The following is an 18084-nucleotide window of genomic DNA, read 5'->3' on the forward strand; positions in this document are numbered from 1 at the left end:
GGAGAGTTTTGGGTGGCTGTCGGTGTGCGTTGCCGAACTGCTGGCATTCTTTGCATTTTTGGATGTGGCTTTGGCAATCCGACTTCAGAGTGGGCCAGTAATAGCCAGCTCGGGGTATCCTGGTTGCCATTGAACGGGCCCCAGAGTGCATGCCGCATATCCCCTGATGAATTTCTTTGATGACACAGGCTGCCTGAGACGCAGTCAGGCATTTGAGCAGAGGAGAGGAGACGCCACGCTTGAATAATTCGTCTCCGATGATGATGAACTTGGCCGATTTCATCCTTATCTTCTGAGCTTCGTTTTTATCCTCGGGCAGGGTTCCCTCTTTCAAGTAGCCCCAGATGCCTGCCATCCATCCCAGGTCTTCATTGTCACTGACATTGACGACCTTGTCGTCTAGGCTGGGTGAGTGCAAGGTTTCCTGTATGATGGTTCGGTGTTGTCCGGGCCTTTTGGTGCTGGCGAGCTTCGATAGGAGGTCGGCTCAGGTGTTTTGCTCGCGCGGCACATGCTTTATGGTGAATTCTTCGAAGGACGAGATCTGGTGGGACGCGGTGTGAAAGTACCGCTGTAGTAGAGTGTCCTTTGCCTGGTACGTCCCGTTGAGCTGCTCCACCATGAGTTTCGAGTCACTGTTGCAACACACTCTTCGAGCCTTGAGGTCGCGGGCCAGCCTCAGTCCTGCTAGAAGCGCCTCGTACTACGCCTGGTTATTGGTCACCTTGAAGCCAAACTTGAGGGATTGCTCCAAGGTGACTTGGTTTGGTCCTTCCAGAATGATGCCTGCACCACCGCCTTTGGAGTTGGAGGACCCGTCAACATGCAAAGTCCATACCTGGGGTTCCTCGGCAGTAGTTGGTGTGAGCTCGGCTATGAAGTCGGCTAAGCATTGGGCCTTCAGGGGTCCGCGGCCTTCGTACTGGATGCCGAATTCGGATAGTTCTACCGACCAGGCGATCATGCGTCCGGCGAGCTCAGGCTTTCGCAGAATTTGCTTGATGGGATAATCGGTTTTGACTATCACCTACTGGCTCTGGAAGTAGGGTCGGAGCCGCCGAGCTGCGGTAACGAGCGCTAATGCCAACTTCTCGATCATTTGGTATCTTCTTTTCGCATCTTGGAGGACTCGGCTGATGAAGTAGATAGGTGTCTGTACCTTTTGGTGTTCTTGTACGATAACTGCGCTGATGGCATTCTCTGTTACGGCCAAGTAAAGGAGGAGGTCGGTGTTGTGATTCGGCCTTTGTAGGATTGGTGGAGTTGTGAGGAAGGTTTTGAAGCTTTGGAAAGCTTCTTCGCACTGATCTGTCCACAGGAAATCCTTTGGCTTTTTTAGCAGAGTGAAGATTGGTCCCGCCTTCTCCGCGAGTTTGGGAATGAAGCGGGACAGTGAGACTAACCGTCCGGCCAGGCGTTGGACTTCTTTCACCGTTTGTGGGCTTTGCATCTGGATGATGGCCTTGCACTTCTCAGGGTTAGCCTCGATTCCTCTGCTGGTAATCATGAAGCCGAGGAACTTACCCCCCTGGACGCCGAAGACACATTTTTCCGGGTTGAGGCGCATGTTATGCTTCCTGACCTGGGAAAATATTTCGGCGAGGTCGGCAACGTGGTCTATCACCGAGGTAGTTTTGACTACCATGTCGTCGACGTAAACTTCCATGTTTCTCCCGATCTGCTGACGGAAAACCTTATCCATCAGCCGTTGGTAGGTTGCCCCTACGTTTTTGAGGCCGAAGGGCATCACCCGGTAGCAGTAGTTGGCGTGGTCGGTGATGAAAGACGTTTGCGCTTCATCAGGTGGGTACATCATTATCTGGTTGTACCCAGAGTAGGCGTCGTGAGGAGGGCATGTCCGGAGGCTCCGTCGACTAATCTGTCAATGCTCGGCAAAGGATATGAGTCCTTGGGGCATGCTTTGTTTAGGTTGGTATAGTCGACACACATACGCCACTTCCCCGAGTTCTTCTTTACCAGGACCACGTTCGCCAGCCATGTGGTGTATATGACTTCGCGGATGAAGCCCGCGTTGAGCAATTTCTGTGTTTCGGCGACGATGGCCTCTCGTCTTTCACTGCCAACCTTCCTCTTCCTCTGGGTGACTAGTTTTGCCTCCTTGTGTATTGCTAGCCTGTGGCAGATGAAATCGGCGTCTATGCCTGGCATGTTAGTGCTAGACCAGGCGAAGAGGTCGGCATTCTTGAGGATTTCCGCTTCCAATTGTTGTCGTAACTCTGGAGTCAACTGTCTGTTGATCTTTGTGGTTTGCTTGGGGAGTTTCCCGATCTGGAGGTCATCGAGCTCGTCAACGGGGGTAGGCCACTCGTCACGAGCGTCGGATCTTGGATCGAGGTCGGTGATTTCTTCGTGGTTGGTGTGAGCCACGGTGGTAAGGTTGCTTTTGAACTGTTCGCCAGGTGAGGCGATTTTCAGGCTTTCGGTGTAGCATTGTCGTGCCGTCTTCTGATTTGCTTTTACGGAGATAATCCTCCCATCATGTCCTGGGAATTTCATGGTGAGGTGCGGGGTGGACACTACCGCTCTGAGCTGATTCAAGGTTGGTCACCCGATGATGATGTTATAGGAGGTGTTGGCCTCCACGAGAAGGTATCGAACCATGATTCTCCTTGTATTCGGGGGTACCCCGAAGGTTGTCAACAGGTCCACGTATCCCCGAGTGTAAATGCTCCTTCCTGCAAAACTGACTAGGGGTTCTGTGTGAGGTTGTATGAGAGAGTGGGGGACGTCTAACCTGAGGAATGTTGGCCAATATAGGATGTCGACCGAGCTCCCTTGGTCGAACAAAGTCTTGTGAACCTCCCAATTGGCTAGCGCCACGGCTATGACCATGGGATCGTCCTGGTTGGGATTGATCCCGGCATAGTCGTCATCGGTGAAAGTGATCGTCGGCGAGCTTTGGTGCGAAACAGGGGTGGTGAAGTGTACGCGATTGACGTTGCGCAGGTGTTTTTTCCGGGCCGAGCTGTTGGCCCCCTCTCTTGCGAAGCCTCCCGCAATTGTGCTAATCACTCCCTATGGGGGAGGTGATCCTGCCTCCTGGTTTACCTTGGCTCGCACTGCTACGCCGGGGTTGGGTCGAGAGCCGGAGGGGTGATCAGGATATCGCTGCTGGGGTTGAGCGCGAATCCTCTTGTTTTCCGCGCGCAGAGCCGCTAGGTCAGTTTCGTGCTGGGCACGCATATTTTGTAGATCTGCGGCGTGTTGCTGCCGCATCTGTTCGACCTGCTCGATCAGTTGTCTCAATGCTGCTTCGTTATCCAAGTTAGTTGTGTGAACTAGGTCGTCTGTTACGCGTCTGCTATGGCTTCTGGTGAAAACCATAAGCGTGGCCGATAAGAGCTGTCTTGATCGGCCCCACGGTGGGCACCAAATGTTCTTACCGGAAATCTGCTGTAGAGCTGATCCGCCAGGTAAGATCGGTGAGCCTCCTTCGCTGGTACGCTTGATGCTCCAAGATGGGGGTGGTACCTGCAAAAGAGACTCTGATGCTAAAATTAGTGTTTGTGGGAGTATGAATCTCGTATATGTAATGCACGTACCTTAGTGTGAATTAGGGTTGCTTTGGGCCTTGGGCCTGAGATAAGATATGATAGGATTAAATGATGGATCCCGTCTGAAGCGAGATCCCTCGAGATCGATTACGATCTGCTTAAATGCCGAGCTGACGTCACGCGGTGCGCGTCCGAGGTCGGCTTGCGTTGTGGTGTCGAGCTCGGAGCTCGGCTACGCAGTACGGATAGTACAGTAATAAATGCACTCTTTTCCTCACTCGGTCTTTTTACCCCATTAAAAATGTGAAAGGGTTTTTGGCCGAGAAGGTTTTTAACGAGGCATTTCAAATAAATAAATCAGTTTATGTTCTTTGTTCATCATGCGTGTATTTTATGTATTGTCGACTAAATTTCGATTTAACGACTTCACCAGCATACACCCTTAGCGCCGAAAACGCGTTTTAAGGTCGAATAAATTCCAATTTAACGACTTCACCATCATACACCCTTAGCGCCGAAAACGCGTTTTAAGGTCGACTAAATTCTGATTTAACGACTTCACCAGTATACACCTTTAGCGCCGAAAACGCGTTTTAAGGTCGACTAAATTCCTATTTAACGACTTCACCAGCATACACCTTTAGCGCCGAAAACGTTTTTTAAGGTCGAATAAATTCCGATTTAACGGCTTCACCAGCATATACCCTTAGCGCCGAAAACGCGTTTTAAGGTCGACTAAATTCTGATTTAACGGCTTCACCAGCATACACCCTTAGCACCAAAAATGCGTTTAAGGTTGACTAAATTCCAAAAACGCGTTTAATCATTTGGAAGAATTAATACACCAATGCAGCCACATGCAACAAACTGCGTGTGCAACTCGGTCATTTCCCGACTATCATCCCACTAGATTCAGCCACGAGCCACTAATCATACAAAAATTCGGTCATCATCCGATCACCCTACATATAACCAGTTAGTCATCAATTCGCGTGCTCAGTTATATTATATTTTGATCTTCACATCTAATGAGCTAATTCCTAGCCATTACTCAGTGCAACTAGCTCGGTTAATTTTGACATACTCATCCCATAATATTAAATGTCAGACGATCACTTAATATATTTACTTTTGTTCCGGCCAAAGGGTGGACTAGGGTTTTTTCCTAGATCGTGCCTTAGAGCCAGAGCATTCAAAAGTGTAATCTGCCTTCTCCTCTCTAGGGTTTTTGGCTTTATAGTTTCTTGTTTACGGGCCTCATGGGCCCCGATATTGTCGGGATTCTCCTTAACCGTCCTTATTTTAAACGTATTATTTTAAACACATAAAAGCTAAATTGGCTCGAAATCGGCCTGGCCCATTCCGAGAGGTCCAATCGGGTGTTGGCCGAGTGGGGTATCGGTCCTCAAGGAAACGGTTGGGACGCCACCTATCGGTCGTAGGCCGAGGGGACTCTGGAGAAGGGAGGGGTGTCGGATCAAAACCGACAACGCCATACTTCGTGTTGGTCCAGCTACGGACCCGCCGAGGTGGCGACTGAACTATCGTAACGGAAGATATCCTATCGGGATTTCGCCGTGACGGTACACTTGCCTTCCAGCCCTGAGCCGTTAAGGCGAAAGGGCTTAAGAGGGTTGAAATGTGACGTTTGGGTGTCAAATGTGTGACGCTTCCCAAGAGTTGTCTCTTCGCCTTACCCTTGAAGAGACATGCATTTATTAGGGCGTCGTTGCTCAAAGGAAAACATTATTAAAATGCCACGTGTTGTTAGGGGCGCGTATCGTGAGCATTGGGATCCCAAGGGTCAGTGGCGTTCCACGCGCGTTCTTTTCCACGCGCAACCCATCCTCTCTATAAGTACCCCTCATTGGCTAGTCATTTCACTCTTTTGCTTCTTCTTTCTTTCCTTGTTTCTTCTCCGGCCCGCGCTTTTTCTTTTTCTCCGCCTCTTCACGGTGCTTTGCAGTGGTTCTGAGCCATTTTATAAAAAGAATGAAGTGTTTTGTTTTGAGATCTTGTTAGGTACGCCATACGCCCAAATATTTATTGTGCTTGGTAGTTGCTCTCTGTCTATCGTTGTAGTTTTCTTGTCTATATAGGGTTTAAATCTATGGAGTTCGTAAATTACAAGGAGGTTTATGACTGGTTTAAGGATGATGTTTTAAAGTGTGAGTCTTGTATCAATTCTTGGGTGTCAATGGAAAATTTTAATAGTGAGCATGTAGTGAGTAGGGTCTCTGATAATGTCTTAGTTTGTGAACCCTGTGTGGGTAAAGAACCCGTGTGCATAAGTTCGACCTCAGAACGTTTTACTTTTTGTTATGTTACCCTGGTGGCTAAACTTAGGGTTAGATGGCCTCTTACTGAGTGCGAGAAGGGAGTGCTAAGGATCTTAAATGTAGCCCCAACCCAACTTCACCCAAATAGTTGGGCTTTTGTTAGGGGGTTTGAAATTTTGTGTTCTGGTCTCGGCCTTACCCCAACTCCAAATAAATTCTTTTATTTCTTCGAAGCCCGTATTAGTAAACGTAGTAGCTGGGTGTCTGTGGGTAGCGTGTCGGGTCGGGGATTATTGTCTTTGTTTTAGTCGTCCTATAAGGACTTTAAGAGATCCTTTTTTCGCATTCGGTGTCTACCGGGGCATGAGAGTTTACTTGAGGGGTATCCTCTCTTTTGGAACAAGCAACCGACCTCCTTTGGTGGGCTAGATCCCGAGTCACTCCCGGAGGATGACCGAGAGGACATTAAAAAACTTGAAGACTTGAAAATACTTTTCAACACCGCGAAACTCCTAGATCTAGAAAATAGGCCCCAAGAGTTGAGAATATATATAGGTATTTTGCGTTTGTTTTTGAATGTTGAACTGTTTTTCTCATCTTTGTCTTAAATCTTTTTATCGTTAAATTCTGGTTGCCTTTTTTGCAGAGAGAATGGCGAGCTTAGGTACTCGTGAAATGATGAAGCTCTAGAGGCAGCAAAAAGATTCTCAAACCGCTGGTGTTGGTGAGTCGGCCCCCGAGAGGGTTGTTGTGGTCGAAAATCCTATGGCCTTGGTGAAAAATGCGGGCGAATCTTCGCTCAAGCGTCGCCGCGAGGCCGACCGGCCCATATCGGTAGTCAATTTGGATACTATCGTGGCTTCCGAAGGAGATAAGGGTGACACAGAGGTCCAATCGGCCGAGAGGACTCTCAGCGTATGCCTTGGGGAAAACTGGGATCCGGTGAGTCACGGTCCCGATCGTGGAGAGATGGCTTCTTTTTGGGATGAAAAATTCAATCATAGTGCCCATATTCGTGGAACTTACTTGCTGGAAGGGGACCGTACGGACTTGGAGAAGATGAGTGCCTTCTCCATCGCTAAGGGAATCGAGTCGCTGACCAATCGCCTATCGGCGCTATCACTTGTCAACGAAGACAAAATTCGTGAACTGGTGAGGGAAACTAAGCTGCAAGGGAAACGGATTCTGTCCCTTGAGGAGAGTCTCAATAAAAGCAAGGCTGACTCTAAATGGATATCTTCTGAACGTGATAAGTTGCTGGAAGGTCGTCGTGCCTTTGAGGCAGAAAGAGAGGCTTGGTTGGCGGAGAAAGCGGCGATGGAGAAGGAACTGGTCGAGACTCGTCTGGCCCGAGATAAGACTTCCGATGCTGCTAAAGTCTTCGAGAATGACTTGTCTCTGATGAAGGTTGAAGTTGAAAAACTTCAGGGCGATCTTGAAGCGGCCAAAATGGATTCTCTCACCAAGTTCGTCCAGGGTTTTGATGCGGCAACTACACAAATCAAGTTTCTCCATGCCGATCTTGACATTGGGAAGATGGGGTATTTCAAGGAAATTGTTATGGGGAACTCGTGGACCCTCCTGAGGACGATTGACGCTGTCCTTCAAAATTTGTACTCATCTTTATATTTTCCCTTTGTGTTGCGTTTTTAATCTTAGGTTGTTGTTTTTGTTTTTATGAAGCATACTCTTTTTGTTCAATGTCATGTTTCACTAAATTTAAAAATTCACTCCCCAAAGTGAGCTTATTTCCGCTCAAATGCCAATGTCAAAAGATGATAAAATTTTTCTAAGTTAAACCAAGATGACTATACGGTCATTCAAATGCCGATTTTGAAGAATGATAAAAATTTTCTAAGTTAAACCAAGATGAATATACGGTCGTTCAAATGCCAATTTCGAAGAATGATAAAATTTTTCTAAGTTAAACCAAGATGGATATACAGTCATTCAAATGCCGATTTCGAAGAATGATAAAAACTTTCTAAGTTAAACCAAGATGAATATACGGTCGTTCAAATGCCGATTTCGAAGAATGATAAAAATTTTCTAAGTTAAACCAAGATGGATATACAGTCATTCAAATGCCGATTTCGAAGAATGATAAAAACTTTCTAAGTTAAACCAAGATGAATATACGGTCGTTCAAATGCCAATTTCGAAGAATGATAAAATTTTTCTAAGTTAAACAGATATGAATATACGTGAGGCTAAACGGCCACATTCCTCATGCTATATAATAGAATTTTTCCCAACTTAAAAATGAGGGTTCATGAGCTCAAATCGGGTATATTTCGATTTATATATTACTATAGAATTTTTTCTAATTTTGATATGAAAGTTTATGAAGTCAATCGACCCAGAATCCTAGACGGTAAAAGTCCGATGAACATGAATAGAAATTTTTTTTTTTTTTTTAAAGTTAACAGAGATTTCATAAACCTAGCCGGTAAGAAAAAATCCGATTAATGTAAAATCTGATTCAATTTATAGGGAATCTTTCAAGTTAACTAAGGCACTACGTGGGGACGTTCAACCAAATTCTGAGTTGATATGATGGAAAATTCACCTGGTTAGAGAGTCGTCGCTCGTCCTAGGAATCGGTAATATATCAAATTCAGAATCCATAAAATTTTATGTTGAAATAAGCATCCTCCAAGCTACTCGGTTGAAAAGCGAGTCAAAGATTGAATAAATTTTCAAAGTACGCTTAGTCGTCCAAATGCCGATCCACATGACAGAAATCTCTTCAAAGTTGAATTCTTGTGACTCCAATCGTCCAAACTTTGATTAATATGACACAGAAAATTTTCTAAGTGAAATATATACTTCGAGTTAAAAACTCCATGTTGAGAGCTTTCTTCAAAAAACGGAGCCTGACCAAATAATCAGTCATAAGCCGACTCGGTATGAACGTGCAAAATTTCCTAAGTTAAGACGGAAATCTTCCATGTGCTCGCCCAAATACCGACTAAGAAATGAGAAGAAAATATTTCCATTTAGGATATGACCTCATGATCGCTCAGACGCCGACTAGAAAGTAGACGAAAGGAATTAAATTCCAAAATCAATTGTGAATTAAGATTCAAGTAGGAAAATCGTCCTTAAGCCGACGTGCCTATCTTGGATCACCCAAATTCCGGCTAGAAAGACGAACGAGATTTTTCCGAGTTATTTATACTCGCCTAGTCGGACTTTTGCCGACAATCACGAGTTTTAGTCTTCGAGTTATTTATACTCGCTCAGTCGGACTTTTGCCGATAATCACGAGTTTTCGTCTTCGAGTTATTTATACTCGCCCAGTCGGACTTTTGCCGACAATCACGAGTTTTCATCTTCGAGTTATTTATACTCGCCCAGTCGGACTTTTGGCTCAGTCGGACTTTTGCCGACAATCACGAGTTTTCGTCTTCGAGTTATTTATACTCGCCCAGTCGGACTTTTGCCGACAATCACGAGTTTTCGTCTTCGAGTTATTTATACTCGCCCAGTCGGACTTTTGCCGACAATCACGAGTTTTCGTCTTCGAGTTATTTATACTCGCCCAGTCGGATTTTTACCGATCAATCACGAGTTTTGTGCCTTTAAAATAACACATGTTAGGAGTCATGAAAAGAAACAGTGAGATGATATTATTTCTTATAATTGAAAAGGTGGTGCCTCGTTAAAAACCTTCTCAGCAAAAACCCCTCAAATTTTTACAGGGACAAAATACTGAGTTAGGAAAAGAGTGCACCTACTAAATACAAGTGAATAAAGAGATTAGCTATAGTAGAAACGCAAATTCGTCGCGTTCCATGTCCTCGGTATCATCCCTCCATCCAAGGTCCTCAGTCGGTAAGCTCCTTTACCGACCACGTCATCAATTTTGTAAGGACCGACCCACTTAGGTGATAGCTTGTTCCTCATTTGTGTCGCCTGAGCGCGCTTCAAAACGAGATCTCCCACCACGAAGTCTCTCGGAACGACCTTCGTGTTGTACTTAAAAGCCGCTCTTCTGTGGGCTGCTACTTGATTTATCCTTGCTTTTTCTCTCGTTTCGGCGATCAAGTCCAAGTCAACTCGCCTTCCCTGGTCGGATTCTTCTTCAGAAAAAGCCGTAGTACGTACTGAAGGTTTCGTGATTTCAATCGGGATCATGGCGTCTGTCCCGTACACTAAGTTGAATGGAGTATCTCGAGTCGATGAATGCACTGTTGTGTGATATGACCATAGTACCCGGGGAAGCTCCTTCACCCATGAAGCGCCTGAGTCTTGGACACGCTTCTTTAGCCCTGCGAGAATTATCTTGTTGGCCGACTCCACCTGGCCATTCGATTGGGGATGCTCAACAGGGGTAAATGTCATTCGGATTCTGATCCCTCGACAGAGTTCGCGGACTTTCGAGCTTGCGAATTGTGTCCCATTATCCGATACCAGGACCTGAGGAACACCGTATCTGCATACTACATTCTTCCATAAGAATGTTTTTACCTTTTCCGCTGAGATGGTCGCCACAGGCTCCGCCTCGATCCACTTGCTGAAGTAGTCCACCGCGACTATCAAGAATTTCAACTGCCTCACGGCTATCGGAAACGGACCGAGAATGTCAATGCCCCACTTGTTGAATGGCAACGGAGACAGAATTGAGTGGAGTCGTTCAGCTGGGGAGTGGTGCAAGGTTTCATGCCTTTGGCACCCATCACATTTCTGAACCCAATTGACGCAATCATTCCTCAGACTCAGCCAAAAGTAGCCTGCCCTCGCCACTTTGTATACCAATGCTCGTCCTCCGATGTGACTCCCACACATTCCACCATGTATCTCGTCCATCACTCTTTGCGCTTGCGGCATGGTCAAACACCTTAGAAGGGGGGAGCTGAAACCTCTTCGATACAACCTTTCATTGATGATCACGAATCTGGCAGACTCCCTCTGTATCAACGAGGCCTCCTTCTTGTCCTCTGGCAATTCCCCCCGAGTCAGGTACGCAATGTACGGCCCCATCCATGAGTCGAGTTCCTCTTGGAAGAAAAGTATACTCCCCTGTGTCTCATTAATACTCGGCTGCGTTAAGGTCTCTTGGATGACCGACCGAGTGGCTCCCGGCTTCTTTGTGCTGGCAAGTTTGGAGAGTAGATCGGCCCTCGAGTTTTGGTCCCTCGGTACGTGGTTAAGAATGAACTCTCGGAAGTTTTCTGATAAAAGCTTAACCTTTTCCAAGTATTTGGCCAATTGAGGGTCCTTCGCCTGAAAAGTGCCAGCTACCTGCCCCGTGATCAGTTGAGAGTCGCTTCGCGCTGACAAACTCGTCGCCCCCATTTCCTTTGCCAATGCCATGCCGGCCAATAACGCCTCGTACTCGGCCTGGTTATTGCTTGCTTGGAATTCGAAGCGTAGAGATTGTTCCAACAAGATTCCTCCCGGTCCTTCCAGAACGATGCCTGCTCCACTTCCTCCAAGGTTCGATGCTCCGTCCACTGACAAGATCCACTGCGTCTCTCTGACCTCACCCTCATCGGCGGGCGCGGTCAACTCCATCACGAAGTCGGCTAATACCTGGGCTTTGATTGCCCCTCTCGGCTCATACTTGATGGAGTGCTCCGACAGCTCTATAGACCACTTCATCATTCTTCCTGCCAGGTCGGGCTTCTGTAGTACCTGCCTGATCGGATAATCGATTCGGACTATCACTTCATAACTCTGGAAATAGTGTCTCAACTTTCGCGCCGTAACCAGTATCGCGAGAGCCAATTTCTCAATCTTCTGATACCTCGTTTTTACGCCTTGCAGGACTCGGCTTACGAAGTATATCGGAACTTGGGTGCTTTCCTGCTCTTGGACCAACACTGCACTGACTGCTCGGTCGGATGCCGATATGTAAACCAGTAAGGGAAGATTCGGCCACGGTTTTGTTAGGATCGGCGGCGAGGCTAACGATTTCTTGAGTTCTGTGAAGGCTTCCTCGCACTCGTTTTTCCAGGCGAATCGATCGTTCTTCTTTAGGCATTGGAAGAGCGGCAATGCCTTGTCGGCCGACTTGGACAGAAAACGGGATAATGAAGCCATCCTTCCCGTGAGTTGTTGCACCTCCTTCACCGTGGAAGGACTCCTCATGTTGATTATCGCCGAGCACTTCTCAGGATTCGCCTCGATGCCGCGATGAGTTTACAGGAAACCGAGGAATTTTCCCGCTTGAACTCCAAAAGAACATTTCTCGAGGTTCAGCTTGAGCTGGTATTTTCCTATAGTTTCAAACAGTTCCTTCAAGTCATCTAAATGCCGATCCAGACTCATCGATTTTACCACCATGTCGTCGACATAAGCTTCCACATTTCGGCCCAGCTGGTCCATCAACACCTTGTCCATCAAGCGTTGATACGTTGCACCTGCATTTTTCAAACCAAAAGGCATTACCTTGTAGCAGTAGTTGGCCTGGTCGGCGATGAATGCGGTTTTGTCCTCGTCAGCTGGGTGCATTCGGATCTGATTGTAACCAGAATACGCGTCCATGAAGCTTAGCAACTCATACCCCGACGCGCCATCGACGAGGCAATCTATATTCGGTAGGGGGTATGAATCCTTCGGGCACGCCTTATTTAGATCAATGAAATTTGTGCACATTCTCCATTTTTCGCTGCTTTTTCGTACCATCACAACATTTGCAAGCCAGGTCGGGTATTGTATTTCTCGTACGAATCCTGCCGTTAGTAACTTGTCAGTCTCTTCCGTAATGGCTTTGCGCTTGTCCTCGCCAAACTTCCTCCTCTTTTGAATGACGGGCTTTGCACGTGGATTGATGGCTAGTTTGTGGCACATGAAATCAGTGTCCACTCCTGGCATATCTTTAACGTGCCACGCGAACGCTGACATGTTCGCTTTCAACACTTCAATCAATTTCTCAGCGTCCTCCTAGCTGAGGGACATACCGACCTTCACTTTCTTTCCTTTCGCCAACGTCACCTCCTTAATGTCCTCCGCAGGAGCTGGTCGACGATCAAAATGGCTCACCCTGGGGTCTAAATCGATGGAGTGGACCTCCTGCTCCACCTGCGCCGTATATAGTCGTCTTCGCGCCTTCAAACTGTCACCATAGCATTTCCGAGCAACCTCCTGGTCCACTCGGAGAGTTCCCACAGTACCGTTCGGTAACGGATACTTCACCTTCAGATGGGAAGTGGACACCACCGCTCCTAGCTTGTTCAGGGTCAGCCTGCCGATCAGTATACTATAGGATGACTGCGCATTGACTACCAAATACCGAACAACCATCGTCTTCATCTGAGCACCCTGGCCGAAAGTCGTTTCCAGATCGACATATCCCCTTGCGATGACCTGGTCTCCTGCAAAACCCACTAGAGTTCCTGCATAAGGAATTAGTCGATCGTTAGGTATCTTCATGCCCTCAAAAGTTTCCCAGAATAAAATGTCAGCAGAACTTCCCTGGTCGATCAGTACACGCTTCACATTGTACCCCATCACGATTGCTGATACGACAACGGGGTCGTCCTCATGAGGGGCTACTCCTTCGTAGTCTGAGTCCGAGAATGAAATCTCAGGCTGAGTAGGTCGCCTAAATTCCGATACTGTAAGTACCGACCGAGTGTATCTTTTTCGGGCAACAGAGGTAGCTCCCCCGCCCGCGAAGCCCCCTGCGATGGTGTTGAAATCCCCATGGATGGGTTGCTGATGGGCTTCCGACACCTTTGTTGGCGCATCTTTGGGAGGAGTTCTCTCTCTACGCCTATCCCTCCTGGTGTCATCTCGCGTGTGCCTGGGTCGCCTATCTGACGAGCTTCCCTCTTGCTTTCTCGCCACAAACTCCTTCAGTCGTCCCTCCTTGACCAAGCGCTCGATCTGTCTTCCCAAAACGAAACAATTTTCAGTTGAGTGCCCATGAGTCCTATGGAACTCACACCAATTGATTTTGAAAGGGCCCAACTGACGCTCCGTCGCCGCCGGGAACTCAAACAGCGATGCGCTGTTGACATCATGGAGTATCTGTCGCCTGGGTACAGTGAGTGGAGTAAACTTCTCTTCTTCATTGTTGCGCGTCCACTCGCCCCTTGACCGACCACTGTGATCGGCCTGCCTGTAGTTGCCCTCCTTCCCGTTGTATCGGTCACGTCGTTTACTCCAGTCTGATCGCGGTCGAAGATATTTGTTTCCCTCCTTATTGCTACCCCCTGTTTCTCGGTTCTCAGCTGCCCTCTTGATATTCTGGTTCTCTTCCGTCTTGATGTGGCTCAAGGCGAAAGCCCTCACCTCCGACATTGTTTGACAATTCGCCCTTTCGAGCGTAATGTCGAAGGCTCCGGACCTCAAACCTTTCTGGAAAGCGATGACCGCCATCCTCTCATCCAGCGATGCTATCCTCAAGGCGACCTCGTTAAATCGTTGTAGGAAATCTTTCAGAGACTCCTCGCGTTGTTGCTTGAGGTCGAACAAATCCAACGTGATCGGCGGCTTCTTTTTGTTGGCAGCGAATTGTGCCATAAACATTCGACTGAAAACATCAAAGTCGGTGATGGATCGGTCAGGGAGGCCACTGAACCAATCCAGCGCCGCCTTCTTGAGTGTTCCCATGAATAGCTTGCAGCGGACCTCCATACTTCCCCCGCAAATCAACATCTGAGCTCGGAAATCCGTTAGGTGTTGACTGGGATCCTGCGTTCCATCGAAGGGTTCGATCTGCGGTATTCGATGATCCCTAGGGATGGCCTCGGCCTCTATGGCTTCCGAGAAAGGCCGAAAATCCCTTGGGACTTCCAGCATGACATCCTCCTCCACCGTTCTGGTGTTGGCCTCTATTCTAGCCTGTAACTCATCCGCTCGCCTCCTGATCTCCTCGTTCTCGCGCTGAATGGCCTCTTCTCTCTCCCTGGAGCGTGCATTATCCTCCCGCAGGCCATTGATCATGGCCATCATCTCCTTCATGGTAGGGGGTTGAGAGTTGTTGTTGTTGCCGCCTCTCGCCATGGTAAAATGTAGGTCTTCCTGTATGACTTGGGGCGTAGGAAAAGTTTCACCGTAGCCCCACGGTGGGCACCAAAATGTTCCGGCCAAAGGGTGGACTAGGGTTTTTTCCTAGATCGTGCCTTAGAGCCAGAGCATTCAAAAGTGTAATCTGCCTTCTCCTCTCTAGGGTTTTTGGCTTTATAGTTTCTTGTTTACGGGCCTCATGGGCCCCGAGATTGTCGGGATTCTCCTTAACCGTCCTTATTTTAAACGTATTATTTTAAACACATAAAAGCTAAATTGGCTCGTAATCGGCCTGGCCCATTCCGAGAGGTCCAATCGGGCGTTGGCCGAGTGGGGTATCGGTCCTCAAGGAAACGGTTAGGACGCCACCTATCGGTCGTAGGCCGAGGGGACTCTGGAGAAGGGAGGGGTGTTGGATCAAAACCGACAACGCCATACTTCGTGTTGGTCCAGCTACGGACCCGCCGAGGTGGCGACTGAACTATTGTAACGAAAGATATCCTATCGGGATTTCGCCGTGACGGTACAACTTTCAATTCGGCATTGCAATTATGGACTACCAAAATCTACGCATTGTGCAGTTTAATCAACGGAGCAATTGCGCAATTAGGCATTCAATTTATTTAAATGTGATCAGAATTTCGAAATCAATTGACAAGTCGAATCGGTTGGTTCGGAAAAATAACGATTTGAAAAAATGATATATATCCAGAACTATTTCAATTATTACTTGTTCAAATATAGCAAGTTATTATTATACAAGCAAATATTGTGTACCCAATAATCAAAATTCCACCATCCGAGCAAAACATTCCGAGCACCATTACATATTATATATTGCGCCAACATTCCGATCACCATTCGGGCAATAACACTGCAAATATAATATATATATCTATATATATTATATAATAATATAATATGATACGTTATGAAAAATTCAGAAACTGCACGTTGATTAAACAAAATCCTATTCGATATTTACGTGGTTAGGTCACTACAAAATTATTTTTTACACCGCATACTCGCTTCAAGTTTTGTTACAAAGATTAAATCCCAAATTTTCTCAATTCGCAATAATTAAATTTGGCAAATATCTTGATTATAATCTTGGATAAATATATTTATCATTTATTCTCTTTAACAATTTTAAATTTCATACCTCAAATTCTAATTGCGTTTTTTGCTTTGAATTTATTATATTCTATTCCAGTGCAACCATTCAAGAAATATGTTCTGCTTGGATCATACATCTTGTTTGCCTAAATTAACGTGAAAACAGACCCTACAAATTAGGAAACTCATAGACATGGCATATCAACACCTACGCAACTACAATATTCATACAAAATTAATCCAAGAGGATAAACGCACACATAACCAAGGCACAAGCCAAACTAACAGCCAACGCAACATGAATTCCAATACAAAAACAAAAACACTGAATGCACAAAAGAAAATCCCAAAGTCAAAGTACTGGCAGTAAAACAAACGAGTAGGGATGTCCTTAATCATCCTCGGGGGGATCAACTAGCTTTTCATCAACAACTTCCTTGAAATACCCCACACCACTCAAATCTATTCCACTATGCAATAATTTCACTTGAGAGAGAGCTGCTTCAAATCCTTCAACAAATTTGTTGGCAGCATCAACCTTCGCAGCATGCACGCGGCCTTCGGATTGTGCTAGCTCTCCCTTCAATCGGTCTCGGCCTCAAATATTTGGGCTGATTCAAAGGCTTTTTCCCTAGCCATCTTCAATGCATCTACCTCAGTCAATAACTGCTTCTCAACTTCTTGAAGTTTGTTCTTTTCCTCTTCAAGGGCTCGACGCTTTTCTAGTAGATTATCTCTCTCAAAAGTTACCCATTTCAGATCGGCCATGCCCTTTTTGTGTGCTTCTTCAACTTGGGAAAGTTCCTTGGCCTGATGCTTTAGTTCCCGGGCCATCTCCTGAACCCTATCCTCATTCATTACGAAAAGCACAGAGAGGCGATCGATCAGGGACTGAATTCCCTTAACCACACTAAAAACTTTCAATTTCTCCAGGAAGGCCATGTCTTCCTCAAGCAAATCGGTGGATCGAATATGGGCTAAGTGGTTAAACTTGGCATCCTAAAAGGACTTTGCTTGCCCCTGCTTCAGTGCCATGGTCAACTGGATCCCAGTCATCACGCATTCCCGCGGAAATGGTTCACTCAATGGATTCCACCTCCACATCTTGTGGTGTTACCTTTTCGTGAACAAGATCAACCACGTTTAGTGCATCCACGACAATGGAACCTTTACCTTTCTCAACCTCTCGACGACGCTTCTTTGAGGTATCTACACTTCCCTTGTCCTTGACAGGGTGTGAGACACCAGCACCTGAGGTTTCATCTGCAGCCACTCCGATTGAGGTTTTCAACACAGTAACCTATTGCTTCTAGATTTTTCTCAATTCCCGATTTGACATGCTCGTCATATTTGCTGCAAACAAGACATTGTTAGAAGGTTAAATGACAAAGTAAATCCGTAAGAAATGTAATTTTATAACAAGTGGTGGATAATTACCTATATAAATCCTCAAGTCCCTCGGTCTAAATTCTAGTCTAGTAACTTGGCCGTATGGAACACAGTGTTCAACTTCTCTATTTTTTCCACATTCGCTCGGTCGGATTTTGATAACTCATTAGCTTGCAAGTTCCCATAAACCTTAGGCGTCTTACACCAATAGTGCGGAAACCCATCGAGCAGGGTTGGGTTATGCCTAGGACATCATATTCGAAAAAAAACAATTTTTAAAGTATTTATAGGAGGATTGGAAGAGACTTAGGATACCTCTACCAGCCACCCCACTCACGAAGACCCAACTAAGTCTCTTTTTAGGCCGATATTCAAAAAAGTAGAAAAACTTTTCTGTCGTGGGTACTATATCAAAGCCTGAACACAACACTTCAAATGCTCTAATGAATGCCCAATTGTTGGGATGGACTTGTGTTGGGGCAACATCCAGGGCACTCAACACGCCAGATTCACACCCCGTCAGCGGCCACCTAACCTTTAACTTAGTGATCAATGTTTCATAACAAAATGTAAATACTTCATTATTTGATTAAGGGCCAACACACACAGGTTCCTTATCTACACAAGGTTCACATATGATATCTTCTTCCCTACCCTCTCGCATAAACACATGCTCCCTCCTCAAGTCATTCATATAGTCCCAAGTGTAGCAAATAGAATGGATTTTCAATACATCTGGCTTCGCCCAAGGATACAGTTGGGCATAATCCATAGTTTCCTCCATGATCAAAATAAATAAAGCTTCAAGCTTTTCACCAATACCT

General features: G+C 46.4%; 1 protein-coding gene and 1 long non-coding RNA gene across 2 annotated transcripts; both read right to left on the reverse strand.

Moving 5' to 3' along the window:
* Positions 1–12685: 12685 nt before the first annotated feature.
* Positions 12686–14752, reverse strand: LOC145949918 (uncharacterized). Its single transcript, XM_083060827.1, has one exon. It carries the CDS (start codon positions 14750–14752, stop codon positions 12686–12688), a length of 2067 nt encoding a protein of 688 aa, XP_082916953.1.
* Positions 14753–16080: 1328 nt separating this feature from the next.
* Positions 16081–17613, reverse strand: LOC145949498 (uncharacterized). Its single transcript, XR_014427724.1, has 2 exons — positions 17309–17613; positions 16081–17224 (listed from the first exon to the last, which is right to left on the reverse strand). It is a non-coding gene; the product is annotated as an uncharacterized LOC145949498 (long non-coding RNA).
* Positions 17614–18084: the final 471 nt, after the last annotated feature.

This window comes from Cajanus cajan, chromosome 7 (assembly GCF_000230855.2).
Source record: "Cajanus cajan strain Asha chromosome 7, NIPB_CcT2T_4, whole genome shotgun sequence".
Classification (NCBI taxonomy): Eukaryota; Viridiplantae; Streptophyta; class Magnoliopsida; order Fabales; family Fabaceae; genus Cajanus; species Cajanus cajan.